Source organism: Cryptotermes secundus, unplaced genomic scaffold (assembly GCF_002891405.2).
Source record: "Cryptotermes secundus unplaced genomic scaffold, Csec_1.0 scaffold7, whole genome shotgun sequence".
Classification (NCBI taxonomy): Eukaryota; Metazoa; Arthropoda; class Insecta; order Blattodea; family Kalotermitidae; genus Cryptotermes; species Cryptotermes secundus.
Window position 1 is genome coordinate 1,646,884 of NW_019727389.1, and position 26,188 is coordinate 1,673,071.

At 42.5% G+C, this 26,188-nt stretch overlaps 1 protein-coding gene across 3 annotated transcripts in view; it reads right to left on the reverse strand.

The window, feature by feature from the left end:
• LOC111864610 overlaps positions 1-26,188 on the reverse strand; it is a 219,445-nt gene that overhangs the window by 50,590 nt on the left and 142,667 nt on the right. Inside the window, exon 1 of one of the 3 annotated variants that reach the window (XM_033751494.1) lies at positions 383-428. The exons of the other annotated variants lie outside the window; for them this stretch is intronic. Coding sequence (XP_033607385.1) covers positions 383-419 — 37 coding nt within the window. The 5' untranslated portion in view covers positions 420-428. Of the gene's footprint in view, positions 1-382; positions 429-26,188 lie in introns of those variants that run through there. 3 annotated transcript variants of the gene reach the window in all.

Consider the following 26,188-nt stretch of genomic DNA (forward strand, 5'->3'; position numbering starts at 1 on the left):
AGAAAGCAGTCTTTTGGGATTTGGCACCGTGTATAAGTGGTGTTAACCGACGTTTCGGAGGAACGTATTCTGCAAGCGACGAGACCGTGAGAACCGGTAAAAGCTATTACCGGTTCTCAGGGTCTCGTCGCTTGCAGAATTCTTATATGTTCTTCTACCCTGAAGATGGAGGCGATACGTTCCTCCGAAACGTCGGTTAACACCACTTATACACGGTGCCAAATCCCAAAAGACTGCTTTCTTGTATATAATTATTATATAAAATTATTACAGTACTTTACGATGTGTATAGCCTAGGTTATTGTGAAATCATCATCAGAAAATGTTACATGTCCTTAATGGACGACTGTACTAATAATTAAAAATGAAAATAATTCAGTACCGAGTAAAAGAAATTGTAACCGATTTCTGTCATGCATTTTCCTTCTTCTCTGGTGCATCGGCGATGCTGAACGTTTATGATTCGTAATTACAAGTGACCGTGATGCTCTCTAGTAACCACTACGTGCAACAGTCTCACTGTAACTTCAAATCTATATAAATAAAAATGTAAATGTTCGTCACAAATAAAGTCTTAATTCCTTTCTTGCCATCTTCGAATGCGACACTTCATAGGAAACACTGTCTCCAACAGTATCTCTATTGTTTCGCATTCATTCGTTGCCACGGAAACGTATTCATTCGCTGCAGAGGAAACGTGTTTACCGCGCAGCTCCCTAACAAAGGCCGCCTCTTCTTGTTATATTATTCCTGCTTTCTGCCGTCATGTCACAATATTAACACGAATCATATTGAATTGCAGTGTTAATGTGTAAATTTGACTAACTCAGATCGGAGCTGCTGTGTACTGTTACCAATCTTCGGATTCCATATAAGGTGGGGAATTTGAATGGCTATCAGCTTCTCGAAATGATCTCTGCTGCATGTTGATCTTGTAATGTACGTATTACGTAACGGTTAACGTACAAAATATAAAAATTTGAAAAAAGTTAAAAATGGAGCATGTAGACGTAGCGGCAGAGCCCTAGGGTTGAATTGGGAAAGTACTCTGTTCCTAGTCTCAGCCGGGACACTTGCTATCCTCACTGAGGGTTCCTGCGGTTTTATTCAACGCCTGCAGGGAAATCGCGGGATAGTACCGTAATTAGACCATGCCCCTTTCCTTCCGAATCCTTTCACATTCATCAGTCATGTCATGTCATGTCGGTGCTGAAAGCGCCGTGAAGCAAGAAGCAATAAATAAAGACGTCACAGGTAATCAGCTTGAATTAAGCAGGCATCAGCCGTCCGAAGCGTGACGGGTCAGTTGTGAAACACAGACCGTGTGGTCTGACAGCAAATGCAAACGTCAGAGATGGTTTGCACATAGGCGCGTCGACAGTCTCCCCATTACTAGAAGAAAGGCGCAGACTTAAGAAGCTGACAGTCGCTCCGCTGGTCAAGAAATTTCCGGTGATTCATTAGTGTCTTCAAAGCAGCCTTCCAATGTAACCTATCCTAAGGTAGTCGAATCTAGGCGATACTTCCATGTCTAGGTCTTCCAAGCGAACCTCTTCCCTGTAGGGTTTCCGACTAAAATTTTGTAAGCATTTTTAACCTCATGTTTCGGTCATCTCGTTTTGTTTGAATTTATCTATCATATGATTAACAGTTGGTGAAAAGTAAAAATTAATACATCTACTCATTACGCAATTTGCTTCATCCTCCCATTACTTCGTCACTGTTAAGTCTAGGATTATCGATGCTTGAGGAGACAACCACATAATAAACTTCTATAATATTTACTGTTGCCAAGATAAATATACAGACAAGCTTCTTACAACAACTAGAACACACTCCCAATATTCCAGTCTGTTGTGCATTCGTTAGTCGTTGCTTAGTAGCGCTTTGGACTATATAAATTCCTCCAATTCTGTACTGTCTTCTCGGCGTCTCTTTCTCGCTGTATCTTCCGCGTACAGGAAACATTGCCTAAAAATAGAAGTCTACTGTTCTCATGTATTGTTGTAGGCTTTACCTAGTAAATGGCTGTTTACCACAGAATCTGTCTCCGCTGAAACGTCTTTGCCCGGCCGTTGCTTAGCAACGGATGGTTCTTAGACTGTGATTCGCGACTAGCGTGTCGGAGGTACGTTATCGCTAGGAGGTGAATGAACCAGTGGGCGTTGTAACTGCCGTGGCCCGCGTTAACTGGCTAGCGTTTGATTTAATGTGGGTGGCTCCCACATGTCCTTCGAACTTCGTTCTCAAACGCCTTCAACCCATGTTTACCTTAAAGGAGAGATCATATTGTAACGTGGATGGACACAGCGTTGCTAAGTAACGGACCGTTAAGCACCTCGCGACCGTATACACGAAAGGCACCAATGGGAGTGCAGCGTTTTATATGGAGTCCGTGCCTGGACCGTTGCTATGCAATCGCTCGGTAAACACGTTCCAACAGTATAGGCTGTTTTCTGCGTGGTCATTGCGGAAACTATATAACGACAGAGCTATTAGGCTTATTTTGGATTCGCGGCAGATACCCGTCTATTGAAATTGCAGCGCCTACAAAACAAGGTTCTCCGCACCATTGGCAATTTTCCAAGGCACACACTGGTTCGCGATTTACACATGGCTTTCAAAATTCCGTACGTATATGATTATATAAAAAATTATGCAGGCAACAAGCGGAAGTCATACAAAATCATGATAACGAAAATGTTCGCAATATTGGACAAGGAGAAACACGACACAGAAAGTATAAGAGGCTTAAACTTGGCGGCGGTCAGGCATACGACCGTTCAAGTAACTAGACTGCTGTTGTAGCAGGAACTATTAATGATAGGGCATGATCTGCTGTACTGAGCCTGGACTGACAGAGGCTTTGTATATATTGTACATAGAAATAGGAATTAAGATTAAATTTGTAAATATAAGTAAATACTGACAATGGACTTACTAATACGGACTATGACTGACAAATGACAGACCCGACCTCTCGTCAGAGAGGGCGCCCCAAATGGACAGGACAGTAACTTTCATATAAGGAAAAAGAAATCTGGTCATGAGCCCCAGCCGGGGCTCGACACCAAGACAGACTGACTGGCCATCAGTCTCAATGTGACTGACTTTGACTTATTTTGGACTCTATCCATCGTCTGGTATATAGGAGTCCAAAATAAGCCCAATAGTCCTGTACAGCATACACCATCGTCACAATCCTTTCAAGTCTACGAGTATTTACATAACGACAGTTAGAGACAGAGCAGATTTCAGTATTTGGGAGTATTGGGGAGTATCTGAGTGTGTTTAACTAACAGCAACGAGAAGTTCGTAGAAGATCTGTGAAGATTTAAAGTGTGATTTGAAGACTTTAATTATGTATAATATTTGTAGTGATTTGAAGTGACAGTTTGTGTGGAGATCCTTTGCTAGGAGATGACTAGTGGAAGACAGAGAATCCTAGTGCGTGTGCAACGGTGAACTGGAAAGTATGTAACATGGCGTAATGCTTAATTGGCTAAGCACAGGGACTTTACTTTTTATGCAATCCTTATTTACTCGAAAAACGACAAATTTCGCTATTACATATCAAAAACGAAAAGAAAACCCCGTGGCCTGAATCCACAAGCAAACTATACCGACCGAGCGATCACCGCTTGTCGGCGAAGTTAGTAATCATGCATTAGAAAATAGTAAGAAATAACAATAAACTACTTGTCTCTCTTTTGACAAAAGAACATTATGTAGTATATTCCGAAGAGAAATCGCTTTACTCCTTTTCCATGCTCCATTTTCAGTCTGGGCGACAGATTAACGTCATTTGCTGAGGTGCTAGGCTGAAGTGACACAGGTTTTGGTCGGCTAATTGTCTTCAAGAGAGCATCCGATTTCAGGAAGTTTGATGCTTCCGAACAATACTCTCTCTGACATCTGGAAGTGAAAGTGATACGGCTCAAATTCAGGATCAGATTAGTCGATCAACCGCAGAATAACGGGGAAGTAGAGAAGAATTTTGTCCGTTAAATCTGGATCCCTTAAATCGAGGATTTACTGTAATTCACTGAACCAATAATACTGATTATCTTTCTGTTGTAAACCTGAATTGCCATGGTTGTGTTATGTCACTCTTGCGCTGAGTCGCCAGGGACGGGATAATTACGTGTATCTACCACGTTGACCGCAGATCCAGCTCCAAGACCGCACGCATTTTACGATGCCAATAATGGATCTGTTATTTTGCATGATAAACCAATGGACAACCCACTGTAGAAAGGGGGATATAAGGAAAACACGAAAACCATCAGCAATAATTTTATAACTACCGCCGTTAAAATCCTGGCGCGTGGAGAATGGGAAAGCCATTAGCCTACCTCTGTTGTTGTTGTCGTTTAAGAATAAATCACAATTTCCTGAGAAGTTCAATAAGAGCTCAGACTTTCTGTTTGCTACCTCAGCTGACTTTTGTGAGCGCGTAACGCGGTGTTGGCAAGTGTGGACATCATCGGCTTTTGCTCTATACAGAATGTCCCAGGTGGAAAGGTCAGTATTCTGGGAGGTTATAGCATCGATCATTCTAAACAAAAAGAGTATATATGCACATGTGTCCTATTCCGAATGGTTTCCGAGATAGAGCCATTTCACGGTATAGTACATTGTTCAGACGATCAACACGCCATGTCCTCACACAAGTTGCAAAATGCATTGATGTTGACAGTGAAATTTTCGAAAATATATCATATTAGGTCAACTGTACCATCTTTGTCACTTGAACAGTAAACACCCGTATTAGAAACAGTATGTAATATCTCTTTATCAACAATTTTGGAACTGTACAGTAAAAATAGCTCTATCTCGGAAACCGTTCGCAATAGGACACGTGTGTATGTGTATTTACTTCTTTGCTTAGAATGGCCGATACTATGACCTCCCAGAATAATGACCTTTCCTTTTAGGACACACTGTATGAATGATTTCTGTCAATTTTTAGGGCTTTCAATATGGTACATTACACCTTAGGTTAACGAGTTATCCATCGTCTAATATGCCGAAAGAATACATTTCGGAAACTGGATTTGTTTCCGTCCTCAAGTGAAAATGTGGAGAGGCATCTACGAGTATTCTAGTGATGATTGAATTTATTTCTTTCTAACGTACTCAAACGAGCAAAGGCCTTTTCACCAGCGGGTGGAAATACATCCAATACCCGAAATGTTATTTTTCGGAATACCATACGATAAAAAAAATTCCACTAACTCATAAATCCGAACTGAGTTTTGGTTTCAAAATCAGCTGAAGTCAATGGAACCAGTGAAATTTAATGTTCTGATATTTCTATCAGGCTAGTCTCCAACATACATATTACTACTTTCGAGTTTGCTTCTTGTTTCTAAGTTTATTTAACGAACGTTTCTCAGCTGCATAGGTTAGGGCCTACACGAGAATGGGAGGCCGACTGCAAATGATAATTCGAAAAGATGTGGGAAGCGGTCGTGGTCTACTAAAACTAGCCAATTTATATCCCACCATGGCTCATTTCGGAGATTAGGCTATGGACTAGACGATCGGATATTCTGTGTTCGATTTCTGCCTGGGAGATCTCTCCATCGCCATGTCCAGATGGGCTCTGGGCCTATTTAACCTCCAGTATAGTAGGCACCGGGGAATCTCTCCCCTGAGGACAAAGAGGCCGAGGCGTAAAGATGACGGCCTCCATCTTCTGCCAAGGTTGAAAACAGGGAGCTGCCCCTCCATATCACATACGCCTTCACTGTGTGATGCTTAACTATGACCAGGAACTTTACTTTTTATTATTCCAAAATGCATCCCTAGGAAACTCGTAGTTTGGCTTCTTGAATCTTGCTCGTGACGCAAAAAAAAAAAAAGATAGAGAGGGAGGGAGAGAGAGAGAGAGCTACAAAGTGGTCATGTTACGAGATTTTCCGATTGAACTTTCTGTCATGCACAGCGGTGCTATGGATAAGCAGTTTGTTCTTGTGAACTGGCAACACCGTGCATAGGAAAGAGTAAATATACATAAATAACAATTAACGAACCAAATATCTAGCTTGTCAATGCAAAATAAAACACTTTTGTACTCTTCAAAAGCATAACAACACGACAATAAACAAAATCAAATAAAACACAGCGCTGATTTTACAGCAGAGGTTACAAGAAAACGTGAAATTGTATATTGTGAGATTGGAGAGTGACTGACGCGGACTGCCTGAACTATCACCACGCGAAAACCCTTTCTGCTGCCCACGTAACAGCCATCCGCCATCCTATTCGAATCCCACTATAGAAGTTAAGGTTACTGTGAGTCACCCAGCACATAAGTTCCTAATGCTAACTTGCGAACTGTTTATCAGTTACCGCAGACAAATTAAAATATATTTACCCCGATGTGTGCAGTTTTACCTCCTAGTTTTTTTTTAAATAAATTCAGCAATAAAAATTACACATCCTTGAACTTTTCAAAGCTTTGTCATATAGTATTCAGCATCCTACACTGATACCAACGGTGCTCTACTCTCTTCAGAAATTCTCACGCGGTCATAATGGTACTGATAAGTGAATTAAAAAGCAGCTACTTGCTTCCAGTATGTAAGATCAGCCAAGCGGAAAAGGACGGTTCTTACTGACCAAGGGCAAACGTAATGTAACATAACGAAGTGAACTGTAAGAAAATACAAGTTATTAGCTTCCTATACACTAATGTAAAAATGCAATTTAAAGAGGAATTTATGCCACAAAATTAGGGCTATATTAAAATTTTAAAGCCTAGTGGTTAATATATGTACCACCTCCTTTAACCTGGAATTAAGGTTACGATATTAAGTTGTTTATATAGGTTTCATGGAACTCAGCCAGTTACTGTCTTGTCATATTCGTGTCCATAATTTATGTAGTAACACACATATATTCGTACATTATAAGCAGCCAGTCAGTAAGATTCTGAAGAAGGAATTCTATTCCTTCAGAGTTATAACCTGTAACTTTAAATATCTAACATATCATAAATATTACGCACATATTGTGTGTTAGACAATATTTATTATTATTCAGTCGACGCAATTCTGGTATAAAAGCACCATGCGTTTGCACGTACTACACGTTTCGGCCTATTGCGGCCATCATCAGGTACACAGAGCTATTACAATACTCCTTCCTTCCATCAGCTACACCACCCTACATTAGCCAGTGTTTACACATTGGGAGTGCGTTTATATTGTTTATGTATTGCCCTTGTCATAGAATTTATTAAATATTAAAATTTAAATTTTTTTAAATATTGTAACATATTCTAATCGGAATTAAAAGTTATGTGTTGAAAGGTATGTATGTCTATTTTTGCTTTATGCTGTCGTGCCCACTTTTCTTTGTTGCCAGATATTTAGGTGATGTTCGCCAATGCGCGTTGTTTTCTTTTCGTGGGATTCTTCCTGTGATCTGTTGTTGATGTTGTGGTTATATGTTGGCCTACGGACATCTTACACCCGTACACCAACATACAACCACAGCATCAACATAAGATCATAGAAAGACTCCCACGATAAAAATCACCAAAACATTTGTCAACACAAAAGGGACATCAAAACGTAAAGCAAAAGGAGAAATACATACCTTGCAACCCAATAACGCGATTTTAATTCCAACCAGAATGTTAATATTTCTTTAAAATTTAAATTTTAGTTCTAATACGTTTTATAACATACGAGCAATACATAAACAATATAGCTGTACAATACACTCCCAATGTGTAAACACTGACCATTGTAGGGAGGTATAGCATACAGAGGAAGGGTGTACCTGATGGCCGCAATAGGCCGAAACATGTAGTACATGCAAACGGATGATGCGTTTACACCAGAATTGCGTCGACTGAATAATAATAAACATTACCTAACATATCTGTACATATAATCTTATCACAGAGATCCATATGCAAACATCAGATGACTCAGTTAAAGGGGAAAGAATGAAGTTCAGAATGTTGCTTAAGAGGAATACTGTACCGTGCATCAGTGTTTCCTTGTTCTATATTAAGAACCTGATGCTTTACCAATGTAGGATACATCTTCATAAAGCTTATTTAAGCAATGCAACATCTTTCATACCTCTTTGTCCTACTAACTTGCAGAATGAGTCCGTGCTAGCTTACACTGCATTGTTCTGATTACTGAATGACACAACAAATAATATAATTCTATTGATGTGTTCCAAGAAATCTGTTACATTGCTTAACATACAAGATTATAAAATGCAGTGCTTCGTTTGGAAATATGAACACGGATAATAATACACTCTATATTATGACACTAGTCTTGATTATTCTATTACTTAAATGAGTTAAGTTTCTGGTACTTTCTGATTTCCACTTACGAAAATCCATTTCATTTTATGACACCGTGAGTCCCAACATTCCCCGACAGGAAGAAGGAAACCTGCTTGCTAGACTAATGCATACTCGAACAAGTAACAGAAACCGCTGCAAAATAAAGAATGGTGTTATTTCTATATTAATAGCCAGCCTCGTGTGTAAGGAACTGCAATGTTAACACCTTCCGAACAATTGCCTTTAGGAGTAAAGACAGTTTTCATGACGAACTGAGCAACATTTATATAAAAGAACACGACAATCTTCTGAATCCGTGCACTACAGTGTAGCGTTTATCTTTAAAGAATGGGGGGGGGGGGGGACTACATTTTGCCCCCCCCGCAAAATATATTGTCTCTCACTACCTCCCAAGAAACTACATTTTCGGTTTTGAAGGTTCCCAGGCAGAGCCCTCTTGTCCTGGTAGAGTTAATGAATATGATCGGAATTAATTTTATGACATTTGAAGGGCTGCATTAATGAAATTTGATCTAACATTGGGAGGGCTACATTAGGGCGAAATTTTTACATTACCAATAGGACCGCAGCTTTCAGTTGACCTAATCCTTCCAGCCACACTATGACCGTGGGGTTGACTCAGCCTCCAACAGAAACGAGTACCAAGAATATTCTCGGGGGATAAAGGGCGGCCGGCGCATAAGGCTGACAACCTCACCGCCGTGTATGAGCCGATTGTCTAAAAAATGTGGGAGCCTCAGCATCTCACGAAGGCAGCATGTGAAGCATGCAGTGCAACGTGGAATCAGGGTATCAACTCAGCATTTGCTCTAGGATCGAGGAAAACCACGGAAAACCTTCATCGAGTTGGCCGGTCGCAGGACCTTCCGGATGCAAACTGACTTCTAGCCAGTGCGTCATTAAATACGCGAACCCTAACGTTAGTCCCTATCTGGCTGTTGCTTTATTTGAAAAAGAAAAGCTTACACGTTTCCTTTTACACATTTTTAATGTGCATACTTTGGATGAGCACCAAACAGTTGTACACAACAACGGCAAAGGTACCTTACAGGAAACTCATTACTGTCTCCCCTACAAAGATCAACCGGTTAATTCTGTTTAGGAAAACAAACGCTGTTTACTGTAAGAAACATACGAAACATACAAATACACTATGTGGGCAGAGTACAGGGTTTTAGTATGTTAAAGCGGGTGGTGCATATAGTGACCACAGTGGTTCTAGTGTGTTAAGCGTACGTAAAACCTCTGAAGGTGGTGCATCTTAGTCTAATAACTGTTTCTGAAGCAGTAAACTTGGGTGTAACACCCGACAAGTGGTGAAACCACATCCCATTGGTCGGATGAGTTCAATATAAAATCGAGCACCAAACATTGCAGAGGTTAATAGTAAATTTTAATTTTGGTTCTGACAGGCAGAAGCAGTCTGCAGTTTGCAATCGGCTTCTTATTATAGGGCCAAGTTTTGTTTTGAAACGCTGTACCCTAGGAGCAGACTGTTTCATACTCGTATGCTGAAAAGTAGCCTTGAGAGAGATGTAAAAATGAACTGGTAACCATACAGAAGGAGGCGGAGTTGCCGTGTTTGAAAACGATATTTGCCTAGTGAGACTACGGAAAACAATGAAAACTTTCAGTCAGGATACTTGGTGTGCCAGGCAAGATTCGAACCGGGGACCTCCTAATATAACTCAGAATCTTCAGCAAATTTGCTAGACATTTCAAGGGAACAAATTATCGAGACGCTGTTGATTTCTGTAGTAGGCAAAGTTTAGTCAAGAGCAGGGTTCATTGTGTCCGATGCACTCAGGAGAGAACTATGTGCTGGAATACCATAGCATCCCGGCGTGGATGCGGTTTGTTTAAAAGAGGCAAAAACAAAACACAAAATGCAACTGGTCATCATAGTTCGCGCAGAAATACACCGGCATCTATTTGAAGTTAAGTACGTGTTTGTCGACCTACCGCAATAATAGCCATTAATTGCCTGTTAATGTGATCTTATCCTTCATTCCTCTGCGGTGATTACCACATTTATATCAAAAGTGCACATATCAAAAATATTTCTTCTTATGCTTCATTAGAAATAACGTGGATGATCCTGTTACTACTCATTTTTCAAGACAAATACAAAGATCTTGATTCACATTATGTATGAGGAAAGACGGAAAACGCACAGAAAAACAAGAAGGTTGACTATGTGCAGGGTCGTATGCACAGGCAGTGAAAGGAAGGAACAAGTGCAAAGGGGTACTTAATGCAGTTTCGATTGCAGTGCAGTCTTTAATTCATCATACGCTAATCTGTTAAAAATTTATTTTTATCACTTATTATAATTCATGGGGGCAGATGGAAGATAGCATGAAAATGAAATTTCATGAAAGGATGTGGACTCAGCCATCCAGCTCCGGATGGTGATCACGGCTTGTTCTTATGAACACATTACTGAACCTTAGGATTATAAAATTCTGCAAATTTCTAGAGTAGCCGAGCTTCATACACTACTTATACTGAATAGGGAATGTTCTTGATGTAGTGTCGAATTACGCAGTGATTTTTACAGAATCTCTCATTTTCCTACAGACTTCAGTCTCAAGTGGAATTACCTAGAAAACTATGAGAACTTTCGAAGAAAGTCGTCTTCTGGGTTTAGGCACCGTGTATTCTTCGTTTCGGCCGACGTTTCGGAGGAACGTAGCGCCTCCATCTTCAGAGCAGTTGAATGGCTTGGAATGCGGAGAGCAGTAGCTGTAGTGATAGGATGTGAAAGTCGCTGCTTATATATGAAGTAGGCAGGGGGTGCCTACTTCATATATAAGCAGCGACTTTCACATCCTATCACTACAGCTACTGCTCTCCGCATTCCAAGCCATTCAACTGCTCTGAAGATGGAGGCGCTACGTTCCTCCGAAACGTCGGCCGAAACGAAGAATACACGGTGCCTAAACCCAGAAGACGACTTTCTTCATTGTCATCGCCGTGAAAACCTCAAAACTTACATATGAGAACTTTCCTTTAAGAAATATCTTAAAATTTGCGACGACTGTATATTAAACCAATTATTGACTTTCTGGACAGTATCTATCGGCCTGTTTTTTTTTTATCGTTTCGGAGACTGGACTCCGTCTCTGTCCTCAGATACGAGTACGAGTAAAGTACACTCAGTTGGTCCTAATCGACAGAACTAGAACCTATCTCCAGATACGAGACGAAACACAAGACAGAATATATAAACCAAACACAACATAAACCACCAGAGGGAGTTAAGACAAACATTACAAAATTCCACATACATTAGGCTTAACACCTATGGTCATGCATAATTTAACGAACAGAGTCCGTAAAATTAAAGCACTATCAAAATAGAAACAAATATTAATAAGAAAATATAAAATTAGAGATGAGACAAAGATGGATATACAGACACAACAGATATCAAAGATTAAAATTCAAACAGAAAATTTTCTGCATACCAAATAGAACCCAACAGAAGATGAAACCATGGCTCATATGAGACATGTCTGCGTTGCCAAAATAAAAGCACAACATCTCAACATAATTTAAACTGGACGGAGCTGTAGTTTTCTGACTTCTGCTACGACAATTGGAGTCCAGATGGGAGAAATGTCCAGGTTGGGCTCACTGCTCGGATGAGTCATCAGAGACACGTGGGTGAATCCTTGTATTTCCTGTAGGTAGCGTTCGGTTCAATCTGCAAGTCCTTCGTTTCTTTCCATTCTCCGAAACGTTATTTTTAAATAAAGAAACAAAACGATGGACACTGTCCAATAATGCATTAAATTCTTCCCTAAAGTTTTCGTATCCTCTACTCCCATACATAGGGTTTTCCGCGTGGAGAGAGGATGAGGGGGTGCGTTCGCACCCTGCTTCAGAAATATAAAACGAAGACAGCCCAGTGATTTTTCCTCGATGAAAATCTTTATAAGTTCATTTTGCCTGTCATTCGACCTACAGTCCCTGCCCGCCATGTATTACCTATCCTGACAATACGAGGTGAGCTTCGTAGCTCCTCGACATGTATCTCCAATACTTCATATCTCGCTTCATTTTCAAACAGATCTACCTGAAATTTATATTATATAGCCAAGGCCTGTCACAAAATAAATATGATGGTTGATAGGAACACAAAGCCCAATTTAGAACAAGGTGTAGATTAAATTAATTTCATAATATTTTTTGCTATCCCAGAAGAACATTATGAAACCCTTAGGCATAGCGAGTCTGCTCAAACGGTAACGCTTCGGATCTGTATGGGGGAAGTACCAAATTCGAATCCCGGCCAAGATGTCGACTACTTCGACTCAGGTCTTCGTTGGAAGTCTTTAGAAACTCCAGACTAACGTCGACAGTACCTTAAATCAATACACGACCGCTTCCTTCCACATTCATACCTATTCAGCATTCACCGATCATCCAACCATTTCACGTCACATAGTCTGATTTACAGACAGCGTCTTTAAATAGTCTACAAATAGAAGTAAAACGTAAAGATAAAGCTACCCTGGAACAGGCGGTGGAGACCCACAATGTTGTAAGACGTCGAGGCTCACCCATTCTCTAGACAATCGGCTCACAGATGGCGGTGGGGTTGTCAGCCTTAAGCGCCGGCCGCCCTTTATCCTCCAGGAAGATTCCTGATACTCATTTCTGCTAGAGGACGAGACGACCCCAGGGCCATAGTACGACTGGAAGGATTAGGTCAGCTGAAAAATCCAGCAACATCGGGAGTCCAACCCGCGACCTTCCGCCTTGTAGCATAGTGCCTCAACCAACCACGCTACCGCGTGCCCCACAAATAAAAGTACAAAACCCTCAAACAGCACTCTTGACTCGAAGAGAACTGAACCGTGAACTTCGCGACGAGAGCCTGGTACAGTGCCTCCATCTGAGCAATTGAGATCGGAACAGCACGTGACAACATATCTTCCTGTCATTTTTACGAATTAAGATTTGGAAGTCGGGACTTGAAGCAGCAGACACTCTGCAGTCTCCTGCATGGTCAGTGGACTGCGGGCTCCACAGAGCTTCGTACTTGTCGCAACGGCGAAATATGCTAGGTATTTGACCTTCATCACAACAAATGAGACAATCACAGGAGGTTTTGAACTTGCAAAGGCTTTGTGTGAGAGTTCTTCAGCAAGGCGGGTGGCCTATCTCGTCCGTCCGTCCGTTCGTCCACCTGCCAGCGCATCACCACCCAGACAGTTAACTTAATAGCCTATAACGTAAATTTATCGAATGACCATTCGAGTTAGACCGGTTTAACGAAGGAATAGACGTGCTCAACACTTCGCCATGCAATTGCTTTATGTTCAGAAATGCATTAATTATTTATCTATTATAGAATTTAAAAAAAAAAAATGTACAAATCACTTTAATTTTGCAAATTACAGACACACATCTGTTTTATGTATGAATACTTTGTCTATAGACAAACAAACAAACAAGCTGATCACAGTGTCCCCGCGGTCTAATGCATGAACTGCCTTCGCTCGCTTGAACGCTGGGATCGTGGGTTCGAATCCCACTCAAGGCATGGATGTCTGTGTGTGTGTATTCTGTGATTGTGTTAGGTAGCGGCCTTGCGACAGGCTGATCCCCCGTCCTAGGAGCCCTACCGACCGTGAATAGCATTAAGAAACTGAAAAAGTGGCCGAGGTCCGACAAAGGGCCGTAGAGCCAAATATAAACAGATTTTTAAGACTTATTAGTTTATTTATTTAATAATAACTTAGATTTTTACATCACAACAAATAAATGAAAGCTAAAATAGATTAAAATAAAATATAGTTAAAATGTATACTGCATTTTATATGCACAACAGTATCTATTTATAGATGGATTGATAAACAGAAAGAGACGGCAGACAAAAATGTGTAACAGATGTACCGTAAACAGTTAAATAGGTAGAAAGCCTGACAGACAAAAAGACATTCAAAGACATACGGAAAGACAGAGACAGATGAGGGAAAGGCAGAGAGAGAAACAGAGTCAGACGGACAAAAGCAGAGAGAGAGGGGGGGGTTGATAGACTGGACTACAGATTACATGATAGGTAGCTTGTAGTCTCTCGTGCCTGGTGAGTGGTTGGAGGAACAGACAGCACCGTACGCAATCGACCCCTTGTACATTTCCGCAGAAACCAATCCACGAGAAATTCTTATGACCTGGCCCTGACTGGCAAAGCAACGCCTTATTTCCGTCATATGAGCCCGGCAGAATTTTTGTTTGAACAAAGGGATAAACACTTTATGGCATACGCTTGTAGATTTCACTCATTTCGAACTTCTTTCCAGGTTCATGGACAGCCTAAGGATACGGCGTCATTCATTGAGGTTCCTGTCTGAAGCAAGACGTCTACCTGTGCTACTCAGGTAAGTCACGCCCTAACCTGCATGTCTGCTTGTTGTAAATGTAAATTGGTTGCACTCATTATACTTAAACTATTTTGACAATTTTAAATAATATTAATTGGTGACTAACTCACTTTCCCGAACAGAATTCCATACAGATGATGGTAAAAATGTACTGGTCATTCATTCTAACTCTTTTGGTATCACTTTCCGTGAAATATAACGCGAAAAGACTCGAGTATTTAGTGCAATATTGAACCAATAATCATAAAATTCAGAATTATTTGATACCAGTAAACTGTGCGCACCAACGATAAATGCATGCGACATGTAGCACGCATGCAGGAGATAAGAAATGGATACAAATTCTTAGTCAGAAAGTCCGACAGAAGGAGCCTACTTAGGAGACTTAAGGATGACATTAGAATGAAACAGAATTTTTTAAACCATCTTCCCATAACCCTTTAATGAGTGAATTTCTTCTGACATGTAATAGAAGTTCAGTTCCTACCTCATAGGAAACACATTACGTCTCCGCTACAAAGATCGACCGGTTAATGCTGTTTAGGGAAACGAACAGGGTTTATTGTGAGAGCCATACGAAAAACATAAATACACTGTGTGGCCAGAATGCGGTTTTAGTATGTTATAGAAGGTGGTACATGTAACAATCACTGGGCTTCAAAGGACTAAGGGGAGAAAGTGTAGTGGGGGTGTCTGAGAAGAGTCTGCTGCGATTACTTGGACGCAAGAAACGGCTGCACAGTGAGGAGCTCCATTACTAAATTCTAAACGGAATACCTGGAAATGGGGCACGCGGTAGCGTAGTTGGTTGAGGCACTGTGCTACAATCCGGAAGGTCGCGGATTCAATTCCCAATGAGGCCACTGCATTTTTCAATTTACCTAATCCTTCCAGCCGCACTATGGCCGTAGCCTCTGACAGAAATGAGTACCAGGAATCTTCCTGGAGGTGGGGGTAAATGGCGGCTAGCGAATAAGGCTAACAGCCTCACCGCCATCTGTGACCCAACTGTCTCGAGAAAATATTGGAGCCTCGACGTCTCACAACCCTATGGGCCTCCACGGCGTGTTACAGGGATAGCTTTACCTATACCTGAAAATAAGGGACCACTTGGGAAAAAAACATGTAGATGAGAAGATAATATTCAAATGGAGTTTAAAGGTACAGGGTTGGAAGACGTGGACTTTATTACGCTGGCTCTGGTAGGCTCCAAGGATGGGTTATTAAAGAATATGGCAACGAAACTTCGGGTTCCATAAACGGTTAATTTCTTTGCCATCTGAGTGATTATACTAAGGGTGGGTAAAAGCTTCACGGTGACTATTTGACTCACCCTGCCGACGTCTCCAGATTATTTCCACCTCTCTTACCAGACATGACGTCGCGGCGCTTAGTCACAGCTGAAATTTCACTAGAAGCAGGCAGGAAAGCACGAAGCAGGGAGTCGGTACACGAATTACTTCACACGATAATACATCAGAAACGAACTGTCAGCTTTAACCATAAAAAAGTCAAGTTACGTTTTTTTTCTGTGCAGTTTTCGTCATTATAACAAATATGATTTTAAAATAAAGGCTCTATAAACAACTTTTTCAGGTCGGGCCCAGATTTTGTAAAACAAATTTGACATCTTAAAATATAAAGAAACGTATTCTCACGCCAAGTATTTTATATATAAGAATAGTGTGAATGTATAAATTCTTAGGTTCTGCAGCCACCACCCACAGACCTAAAAAAAAAAAAAGCCGTGAATCGGCAACTTTAATAGCGGATGTGGAGATGTGTTACTGCACTCATCCTGTCTTTGTATCTACTTCACGATAAAGTCATGAAATACGTCACTTGAATATTTATATTGCCCGCAATTTTATCGAAGACAAGAATACTAGCTTGTAGACCAGGTGATCAGGAGACGTATGCTGAAGGTGGTGAGTTTGATTCCAGTGGTTAAAATGCTCAATTGTTTTAAGATTTGAATTTTGACTGTGTGCGTGAAGTGAATGCATAATAGGGAGCTTATGTTTTTATGTTCATCTGAATACTTCTTCTAAACTATTCACTGGATTTCGATGAAATTATGTATGGGAGTGACATCTGAGGTACTCATCACGGAGAGTGTAAATTGTCTTCTTGCATGTGATGTCATGCTATGTGGTAGATTTGTACCGTCGTTTCGGAGGAACCTGTTCTTGTACCTTAAAAATGGAGGCAGCAGATTCGTCCGAAATGTCTGTACCTATCCATCGCATAACTCAATGTCACATCCCGGAAACGCATCGAAAATCGACGATAAATGTCGAGTCATTTAACTTTGATCTTCATCGGTCCGCTCCAGGTTTATTTAACGTTCAGTCAAATAAAGAATGAATATTCGTACATAGTGGCAGAAATGACAATAAGGGGAATCTGACTTATTTAGAACTTAGGACTAAACGAAATATGTTCATTATGCAGTGTCTATGAAATAAGTCACAGACCGACACCAGTGAACTAAGAGGGAAGTTTATGTAGTGTAATATGCTCATTTAGGCCGCGCCATAGCTCAAGCGGTTAGTCGCTGGCTTCCCACAGCGGCGGCCCGGGTTCGATCCCGGGTCTGATCAAGTGGATTTGTGGTGGACAAAGTGGCGCTGGGGCAGGTTTTCTCCGAGTACTTAGGTTTCCCCTGCCAATCTTCATTCCACCAATTGCTCCACAATCACCCTCACCTATCTTCTGGGGCTGGTACAATAGGCCAGAAGTGGCCGCAGTACAAGGGACTTAGTGCCACCCCACTAGCAATAAAAAAAAATCATCTTCAATATAACGCTTTAACAGAAAATTAATATCACTATTCTGGACTATGCCGATCACGGTGGCCGCGTGGTCTAAGGCATGAACTTTGTCCGCCAGTTCGAACACTGGGGTCGTGTTTTCGAATCCCACTCAAGGCATGGATGTTGGCATTTATTGATTGTATTGTTCTGTGTGCATGTAGCGGCCTTGCGACAGGCTAATCCCCCATACAAGGAGTCCTACCAAATGTGTATTGGATTACGAAACTGAAAAAGCGGTCAGTGCCCAATAAAGGGCTGTAGAATCATTAATGAATGAAATGGAAATTCGAGCTCTCGAGTTGTGGGTGAGGGCGGGGGACGACTTCGAGATATGGAGGATACACGTGAGTATGTTGAAGTAATCAGTATCGCAGAGCCGACAAAGAGTGGCCCTCTAGCCTGGGTACTGGATATCGGGTTAACAACCCCTTACCGCCTACGTCATCACCTGTTACACAAGACCTCGGACTCTGGGTAACACCCGGCAGTGGACTCTTGTGAAGACGTAAATCAGTGTTCGGGTTCTATACAAGAGGATGAGTTTCTTGACTAAATTAGCTGCTGCCGGCTTCTCAAGGACTCTGCTCCATGAAGTTACTTGGTTTCCACACTGACGGTCCGAATCACTGAACACATTTTAAAATTGAACCGTATGTTTTTCGTGGGCTACGACACTTTAGCCTGCCGAGATAACGCAGTCGGTATAGCGACTGGCTACGGGCTGGACGACCGAGGGGTCGGAGTTCGATTCCCGGTAGGGTCAAGAATTTTCTCTTCTCCACGTAGTCCAGACCGGCTCTTGGGTCCACCCAACCTCCTGTGAAATGGGTACCGGGGTCTCTTTCCCCAGGAGAAAAGAGGCCGGGGCATGAAGCTGATCACGCACCTTCAGCTAGTGCTGATGTCAAGATAATGTGGATCTAACCACCCACTGTCCCATGCCCCTTCATGGAGTAGTGCTTACTTAGCTTACAACTTGCGACACTCTAGCCGAGTCGTTCCATAATTCACCTCAGGCACACCAGGGAAATTTTAGGTAAGCACCTTACTGCTCTCGGTCGCAGCTCTGCAGCAAGTAGGGACTTCTGTCACATAATTTCAAGCCAACAAATGCCTCAAGGGAAAATACTTCTGCTTAAGTTCATCGATTGAATGCAAGACCCAAGAGAGTGAAAGAAACATGTGAACTGCAGAAAAATGCAGAGTGAAGCTTAAGAATTGGTACTTTTCAAGAAACATTAAGTTACATTAAAGAGACTGAATCACGGCTGGTTAGGTGGGCAGTGAAGAGACCTAGATGTAAATGGAAGGATAATATAAAATAGATCTGACACAAACAGAATGTGAGGGCTGAAATGGATTCGTCTGGCTCAGGAGAGGGACCAGTGGCGCGATCATGTGAAATGGGCCCTTATAAGGCGCGTAATGTGCATGGCTCTACAATTTCTTGCCCACCAGAGTGATCACTGCCTTCTAAAGAAGCAAACCTGGAGTGCATGAGGGTACCACTGGGATCGCGCCTTCCTCTTAGTTACAGAGTGCGTCTAACTCGACATTTCACTAATACGGCTGCGCGGATAATATTAAAATGTAAGAGCAGTCTAAGTGACGATTTGTGACGGCGCAAATAAGTCACACGATTTCTGGGCAATGTCTCCGCCCTGTGAAGTTTGTTTCCTTCATCTACAAGTAACGAAATGAAAAGTTACGCAGTGTAGTAAAGCAGTAAATGGTACAAGGTAAAGTTGTCCCTGTACTTAATTAATTAATCACCACGTCACGAAGACGTATGGGGTATGGAGGTATAGCTCCACTATTTTACACGTCGGTACTAGATGGTGATGAGTGGTCAGCTTCACAACCCTACCCTTTCCCCCGGGGAAAAAGCCCCCTGTACGAATTGGATAAGAGGCTTGGTTGGCCCTAGAGTCGGTCTGGATCCTGTGAAGAGGACGATTTCTTTCCCCTGCTGGGAATCGAAACCCGGCCGTCCTGCCCGTAGCTATACTGACTCAGCTAGCCGGAATTAAAGTAGTAAAGTTGTTTCTCTGCTTAACTGAGCAAGGACTACGCCATGAAGGCGTGTGGGGGAGTGAGTATATAGATACACATTTTCTTGACCTCGTCACTAGTTTAAGGTGAGTGGTCAGCTTCACGCCCCGGCCGCTTTCCCCCCGGGGAAAGATCCCCCGTTAACCATTGGATATGAGGCTGGATGGCCCCAAGAGCCGGTCTGGATAACGCGGAGAAAATAAAATTCTTGACCTTACCGGGACTCGAACTCCGACCCCTCCCAGCCAGTAGCCAGTCGCTATACCGACTACGCTATCCCGGTTCATGATTAAAATAGTAAGAAATATACACATAGGATAATAAATAATTACAGTCTTTATTGAATTCTAAATTGAAATATTTAAATGCGTCTTATACAGGTTTGTGACTGACTTGGGTTAGCACATGTTCAAACGGGCCAGCAACGTAATGGACGGCTGAGACGGGGCACGTTGGGACTCGGCAAGTCTTCGTTCTGCGACACTGCACTGCCCCTGGCCTCAGACAGGCACAGCATTCGGCATCTCAACACACTCGCGGCCCGTCAACAGCGTGAGCGGCATTTTGACTGAGACCGCGATTATCCGCGAGTAGATATCTTTGTTTCACGTCTTCTTTAACAGCGTGAGCGGCATTTTGACTGAGACCGCGATTATCCGCGAGTAGATATCTTTGTTTCACGTCTTCTTTTTCTGTCTCTCGATCCCCTTCTAGTGCTGTCTTCACGATGCCGAGATTTCCATTTCATTCAGTCCGTTGCAACACCTCTACGTACAGTAAAAAGTAGAGAAACGCGTAATAGGGGGGGCCTCTAGGGATTCGAAAACGTGATTCCAGTATACATTACAATATACTGCAAGTTCGGCCGGTATTTCTTCACAATAATGTTTCAACATTTACTCATCGTTTCGTAGAATTTACTTACAAATAAAATTAATGTTTGTTGATAAGCTATTAAAATTATCAATACAAAATTACGGCTATATTGCATAACGGTTTTCTCTGAAAATGTAATTATGTAATACAGTAAACCACGAATCTGCTCGTTAAGACTAATGCAACGACTTCTGCAGGCGTTGGTCCATTTCTTTCGCTCCTTGGCTGATGGTAAAATAACTCCCCCCAACTTTCCTTAAGAAAATATAAATTGCTAAATGTTTATTTTCAGTTTACAACCAAAGACCCACTGTTGCAACAGCGCAAAAATGCGGTACAGTATATTTTTCTTATCAATGTTCAAAGAGTCTGCGCATACGAGTATACTGGTGATATTTTAAAATCGAAGTAGTTGCGTTTTACTATTTACAGAATTACGAGTTCATAATCATTCTCCAAGTGTTACTATAAAACACGTGATCTTCTCTGGAAGCTTCACGGACAAATGCGTTACCGATTCAAGTTCAAGTTCAAGTTCCTAAGGTATCAGAAGATAACAAGGGCCAGGTCATGGTTAGCACGTTCGTGGAACACGGAAGTGCAACCATTCATAATTAATCCTTCAAAATTTTCCTGTGAAGTTGTTTTATCGATAACATTTCCTAGACTATTATTGTTATTCTATCGTGACTGTGGGTGTCACTGTCCATTTATTACAAACACATCGAACTGTGAGTCCCAGAAGCGGCAACTGATGCGCTTTATTGATTTATCCCTCATAACCAGTGAAAATTACAGTTATTCTATTTCATCCGGCGAAGAAATCCCCAGCTACGGTCCCCGTTCTTGGAACTTGCAGTCCACAAAAATGCGGCCTGCTTCCCTGCCTCCCTCTTTACCCCGCACGCGTCTAGCGTGATTCAAACAAACGGATGGTCAATAGCTTCCCCATGCAGTCGTCGGTAATCAGAGCCCCCGTAACCAGTGATTAAGGTTGCAATTAGCACTGTGGTTCCGGTGGCAAGGTTAGTTATGCAAGTTTTCGTGTCGGGCATGCACCGCAGCGACAGATAACGAGAGCAAAGTATGTGGTAGTCAAAGCTCCCGCAAAAGTAAGAAGTGTGGTCATCAGCAATGCAGCAGCGGCTTTGCTCGGAACTGCGGAACCCTTCTCGTGGGCGACGAAATCCTTACATGATCGATGCGTTTCTTTAACACGTCACAAACCGGGGATAATGGGCCTACGTGGAAGTACCTCTGTCTTCTTTGGTGGCATTTTCCTCGGAAGCCACGATTCCGTCATCGCTCTTGTTCAATTTCCGATTTTGTTTCGTTTCACGACCAGTTAAAAGCGCCGCCTTTATACCGCAGAACCTAACTTAGGCCAATATAGGGACCACGTTTACAGCAACTATGAGGGATATCACTTTACGCGTATTATGTTAAGTAACTGAGAACTGCTACTCGGGGCAGAGTCCAATCGTTTGCAAGATGAGGCCACGTGCGCCATCCCCTCCACGGCACGTTGTCATTATGAAACTTAGCTCCTTATTTTGCCTTATACATTTGCATACGGTGCCCTGAAAGGATTACGTAGTTTCATAAATTTCTAGTACACCGGAACTCACTACCTAGACTCACAAAAACAAACCCACTCACCATAGTGTAGCTGCTTCACATATTATATTGAAATCACTGATCTGCAATGATTGTGCGACTTACGGGGCGCCAGATTCTTTAACGCCAACAACGTGAGTTTCATTCGAGAACTGCCATGCTGATGAACTCTTCAGTATGTACATATAATATTAAATATGGAAATGAATAACAGAACGGAAAAAATGTGTCCTTGGGCGGCAGAGAGTCCAACTGCACCTTTCTTACTTACTGTGTAACGTTCTTCGTAGTAGACGCCATTTGATTTTATGGCCGTGTTTCGACAGACTTCTTGTTCTAGAAAGTTGGAAGGACTGTGGATATCGACTGTGTGTGGTACTGTCGCAGCCACACGACAGGGATGAAGGTTGTGACACCAACACCGCTCGCATGTCGTCGAACTTAGGTCTCGATAATGCTGTCCTTTGATCGCGGTCCAACAAGCCGACCACGTGTCCTTCCGCTGTTGTCATCTTGGAGGCGTGGTCGCAGCTAGTTCGCGTCTGTTCAGTGTGGGGCAGCTGCCTGTTTCTTCCTACAGTCATTGCCACTGCTGTTCTTAGTTACTCACTGAACGTATGAAGTAATACTGATTCTTTATATAAATACAATAAATTAATCAATAAATTAGTAATAAATATGGCACTTAATGAAAAGTCCCGAGTTCTGTCCGCTCAGCACGCACACACAAACCAGTTATTGCCGGGGAGCACAGGCTCCTATTGTCTGCACGTAAGTCATACCTGTGTCCACTCGTTCTGTCGTAGTCACACAACTGCGGCTCGCACTAGCTACCCGCCACATTTATAAAAGTTGACCCGCGAGATTTCGTATAGCTGAGTGACTATTGAAACTGGGTAGTCCCTCCCCACCTCCAGTTCACCCCCACCACCATCTTCTTGCCATCCCACGTGGATTATGGACACCACAGAGAGAGACAGAAAGAGGGAACACTACAAGATGACGAATGTTGCTCTCTCTTGGCTGTCAATTGTCGGGCTTTTCCCAGATTGGCCAATCAGGCTTACTCTCTCTCCTCTATGTCTGCCCCGTCACTGGGAGGTTCCGACATGAGAGGGGAGGGGCTTCCCATTCATTCTTTTTTACTATAACAACTTGGTGCCCCCTTTCACAACCCCCCCACTTCATTCTCTGCAACCCCCTACCCCATCCCCTCCTCAGCGCCGCGATGACCACCTGTGCTTCTTCACCCTCTGTTTTGGCATCTCCTTCCTCTTCCTCTACTTCTTCATCCTGTCCCAAGGTGACGTCACCCGGAGAAGCGGGGCGGGGACGCACCGGTTATGACAAGTAACTCTGGGGCCGACCGCCCTCGCTTAGAGTAGTTCGCTCTACGAACACACTTTTACTGAGAAGCTGCTCCACTTGAAATCTGTAATAATATTGTTTCGCTTATGACCTTCGCTGGTATGCAAGATTACCTACCATTGGCGAGCCCTCACTCAACAGTTGGAGTGAACACCGCTAGAGTGTACTAGCGTCCATATCGGTTGTTGATATCTCCATCCTCTCAGCACGTGCCCAGCTTCCTTCCTCTTTCCTTTTAGGTTATGTCCGACTCACGCGCTACCTCCCTTTCCTCGAAACGTAAGTATTCCATTCACGAACGGCTTGCGTTAACAGGTAAATACGTCAATATGCAGCAACGACGTTACTGTTCTACTGTCTTCTATAGCTGCAATACAAGCTTCCCGCTTTCGATTAACACTTCGTTAAGTGCATGGCCTTCACAATGACACGTCGAAGTAACATACACCATTCATTTCTTCATAATGTGAAATGCATTTCTCACTTGGGCGGAGGACCCCGATCACTCACCTGGACCTTTCTTTTGCAAACTGTTAACGAGAGGTATTAATCAAAACGACAAGATTATTGCAACAGGTCACTGTTTTAAACGCCCTCACGCATTGGCTCATCGACTGGCGCTTTGATCAGGTTTCTTTAAGGTATTTCATCCGCTGAAACAAACTTACAGAAGAACCCGTAGACCATTCCCAACAGGGACCTGGGGCCCATATAAAAAAGAAAAATAAATACAAATATAAAGAAAAAAGAACAAGAATGAAACAATGACCAAAGAAAACAAAGTTTAGGCCCTAATTTTGTTTTTGCAAGGGTATTATTCACAAGTGCGTCATGTCGGATGTCGTAACAGTGACGGAACTAAACGAACCAATGACATCATTGCAAAACATTTCAGAACAGTATGCAATAGTCATGACGTAGCAACAAGTATGCAGACTGTACAATCTGGAGGGGATGATTCGGGTTGTCCGTTCGTTAGTTAAACATTCTTCTAATGATCCCTGGTATCTGATTCTACAGCAAACAAACGATCTAACTGTAAGGGTTAGAAAACAAAGTAGGGCTACTCAGGAAAACACTGTACTCAAGATATGACGGGGCAATAATTGCTCCATTTCCGTTAATAACTTGTATTTAGGATAATTTATAGAGGAATACCGAACAAGTTGGCTGAGGCGGTGGTGCTTTTGACGTCCATTCGAGAGGTTCCAGGCTCGAACTCTGGTCGGGACACCGACTGTTTTGATTGAGATTTAAACTGGCTTTCCTCGGTACCCCCAGGCGAATGCTGGGAAGTGCCCTAAACTAATGACTGCTTCCCTCCACGTCCATCTTAATTCATCATTCATAATCATCCTGCCGTTTGATGCTCCATAGTCTGCGCAGGTGACAGTGTCGTTACATACCTTTTTCATTCATTCATCAATGGATGTACAGTCTTTGTTGGGCCCTGACCTCTTCTTCAGTTTCTTAATCTTTTTTTACACAGACGGTAGGACTCCTTGGACGAGTGATCAGCCCGGCACAAGGCCGCTTCCTACTCACAGGACAACACAAACACAGAATAAACGCGCACACACACACCCATTCCTAGAGAGGGATTCGAAACCACGACCCTTGTGTTCGAGCGAGCGAAATCATTACATGCACAATAATAAAACTTCGTTGTTTACCTAGGCCACCTTGTATTAAGCCTGTTAGGATAGTGATATGTAGAAGGCTACAGTGGGCTGGACATGCAGCTAGGATGGTGGCGCCAAAAAACAAAATTTTGGTACGAAAACTACTGTAAAACGTCTGCTTGGAAGACGGAGAGGGTGATGAATTACCTGAAAACGGACTTTATGAGGCTACATTTGTGTGTGTTCGCGCGTGCGCGATAGTTTTCCGATGCACCTTCGCACATTATTAGCCGAATCACCACTTAGTCCATGCTTTCACGTAATTAGCGACATGTTTCAGTGACACAGTGCCATCTTCAGGTATACATGATGATGTGCTTAAACTGTTATATTGTACTCTAATACTAGTTAGCCCAGGAGGGCTGTATTTCTGAAAGTTTATTATTAAAAATTTTTGTTATACGTAGTTAAAATAATTTAATACCTAATAATGGTAATTTCAAATTTTGTACAATTATGTATTGTATATCATACTATGCCGGTCACGGTAGCCGAGCGGTCTAAGGCATGTACTGTCTTCGCTCGCTTGGAAGCCGGGATCGTGGGTTCGAATCCCACTCAGGGCATGGATGTTTAGTTTGTGTGTGTGCGTTTTTCTGTGTTTGTGTACAGGTAGAGGCCTTGCGACGGGCTGATCACCCGCCCAAGGAGTCCTACCGAATGTGTAAGATCTAGAAAAACCGAAGTGAACGGAGAAGTTCATGGAGGTAGGCCTAGGCCCACTGGGGCTGTAGTGCCAAGGAAAAAAAAATCATGCTATTCCATTTACTTGTGCTCTATTTTATGCAGCGCTGTGTATTTCATGGATGCTACGTATTTTGGTTACATGTGCTGCTCTGTGTGTGTGTGGACGCGAATTCACATGAAAGCATGGGCTAAATGGTGATGTGTCAAGTTAAAACGAAGACTGTGTTGCTTATACATGTATGCGTATGCATATATCCGGTCTACAAAACCGAGATTAACGGCCGTGAGGATTCCGTGCCCTGACCACGCGACACCCTCTATCCGCTAAAGTTCGCACTAACTTCGCCGACAAGC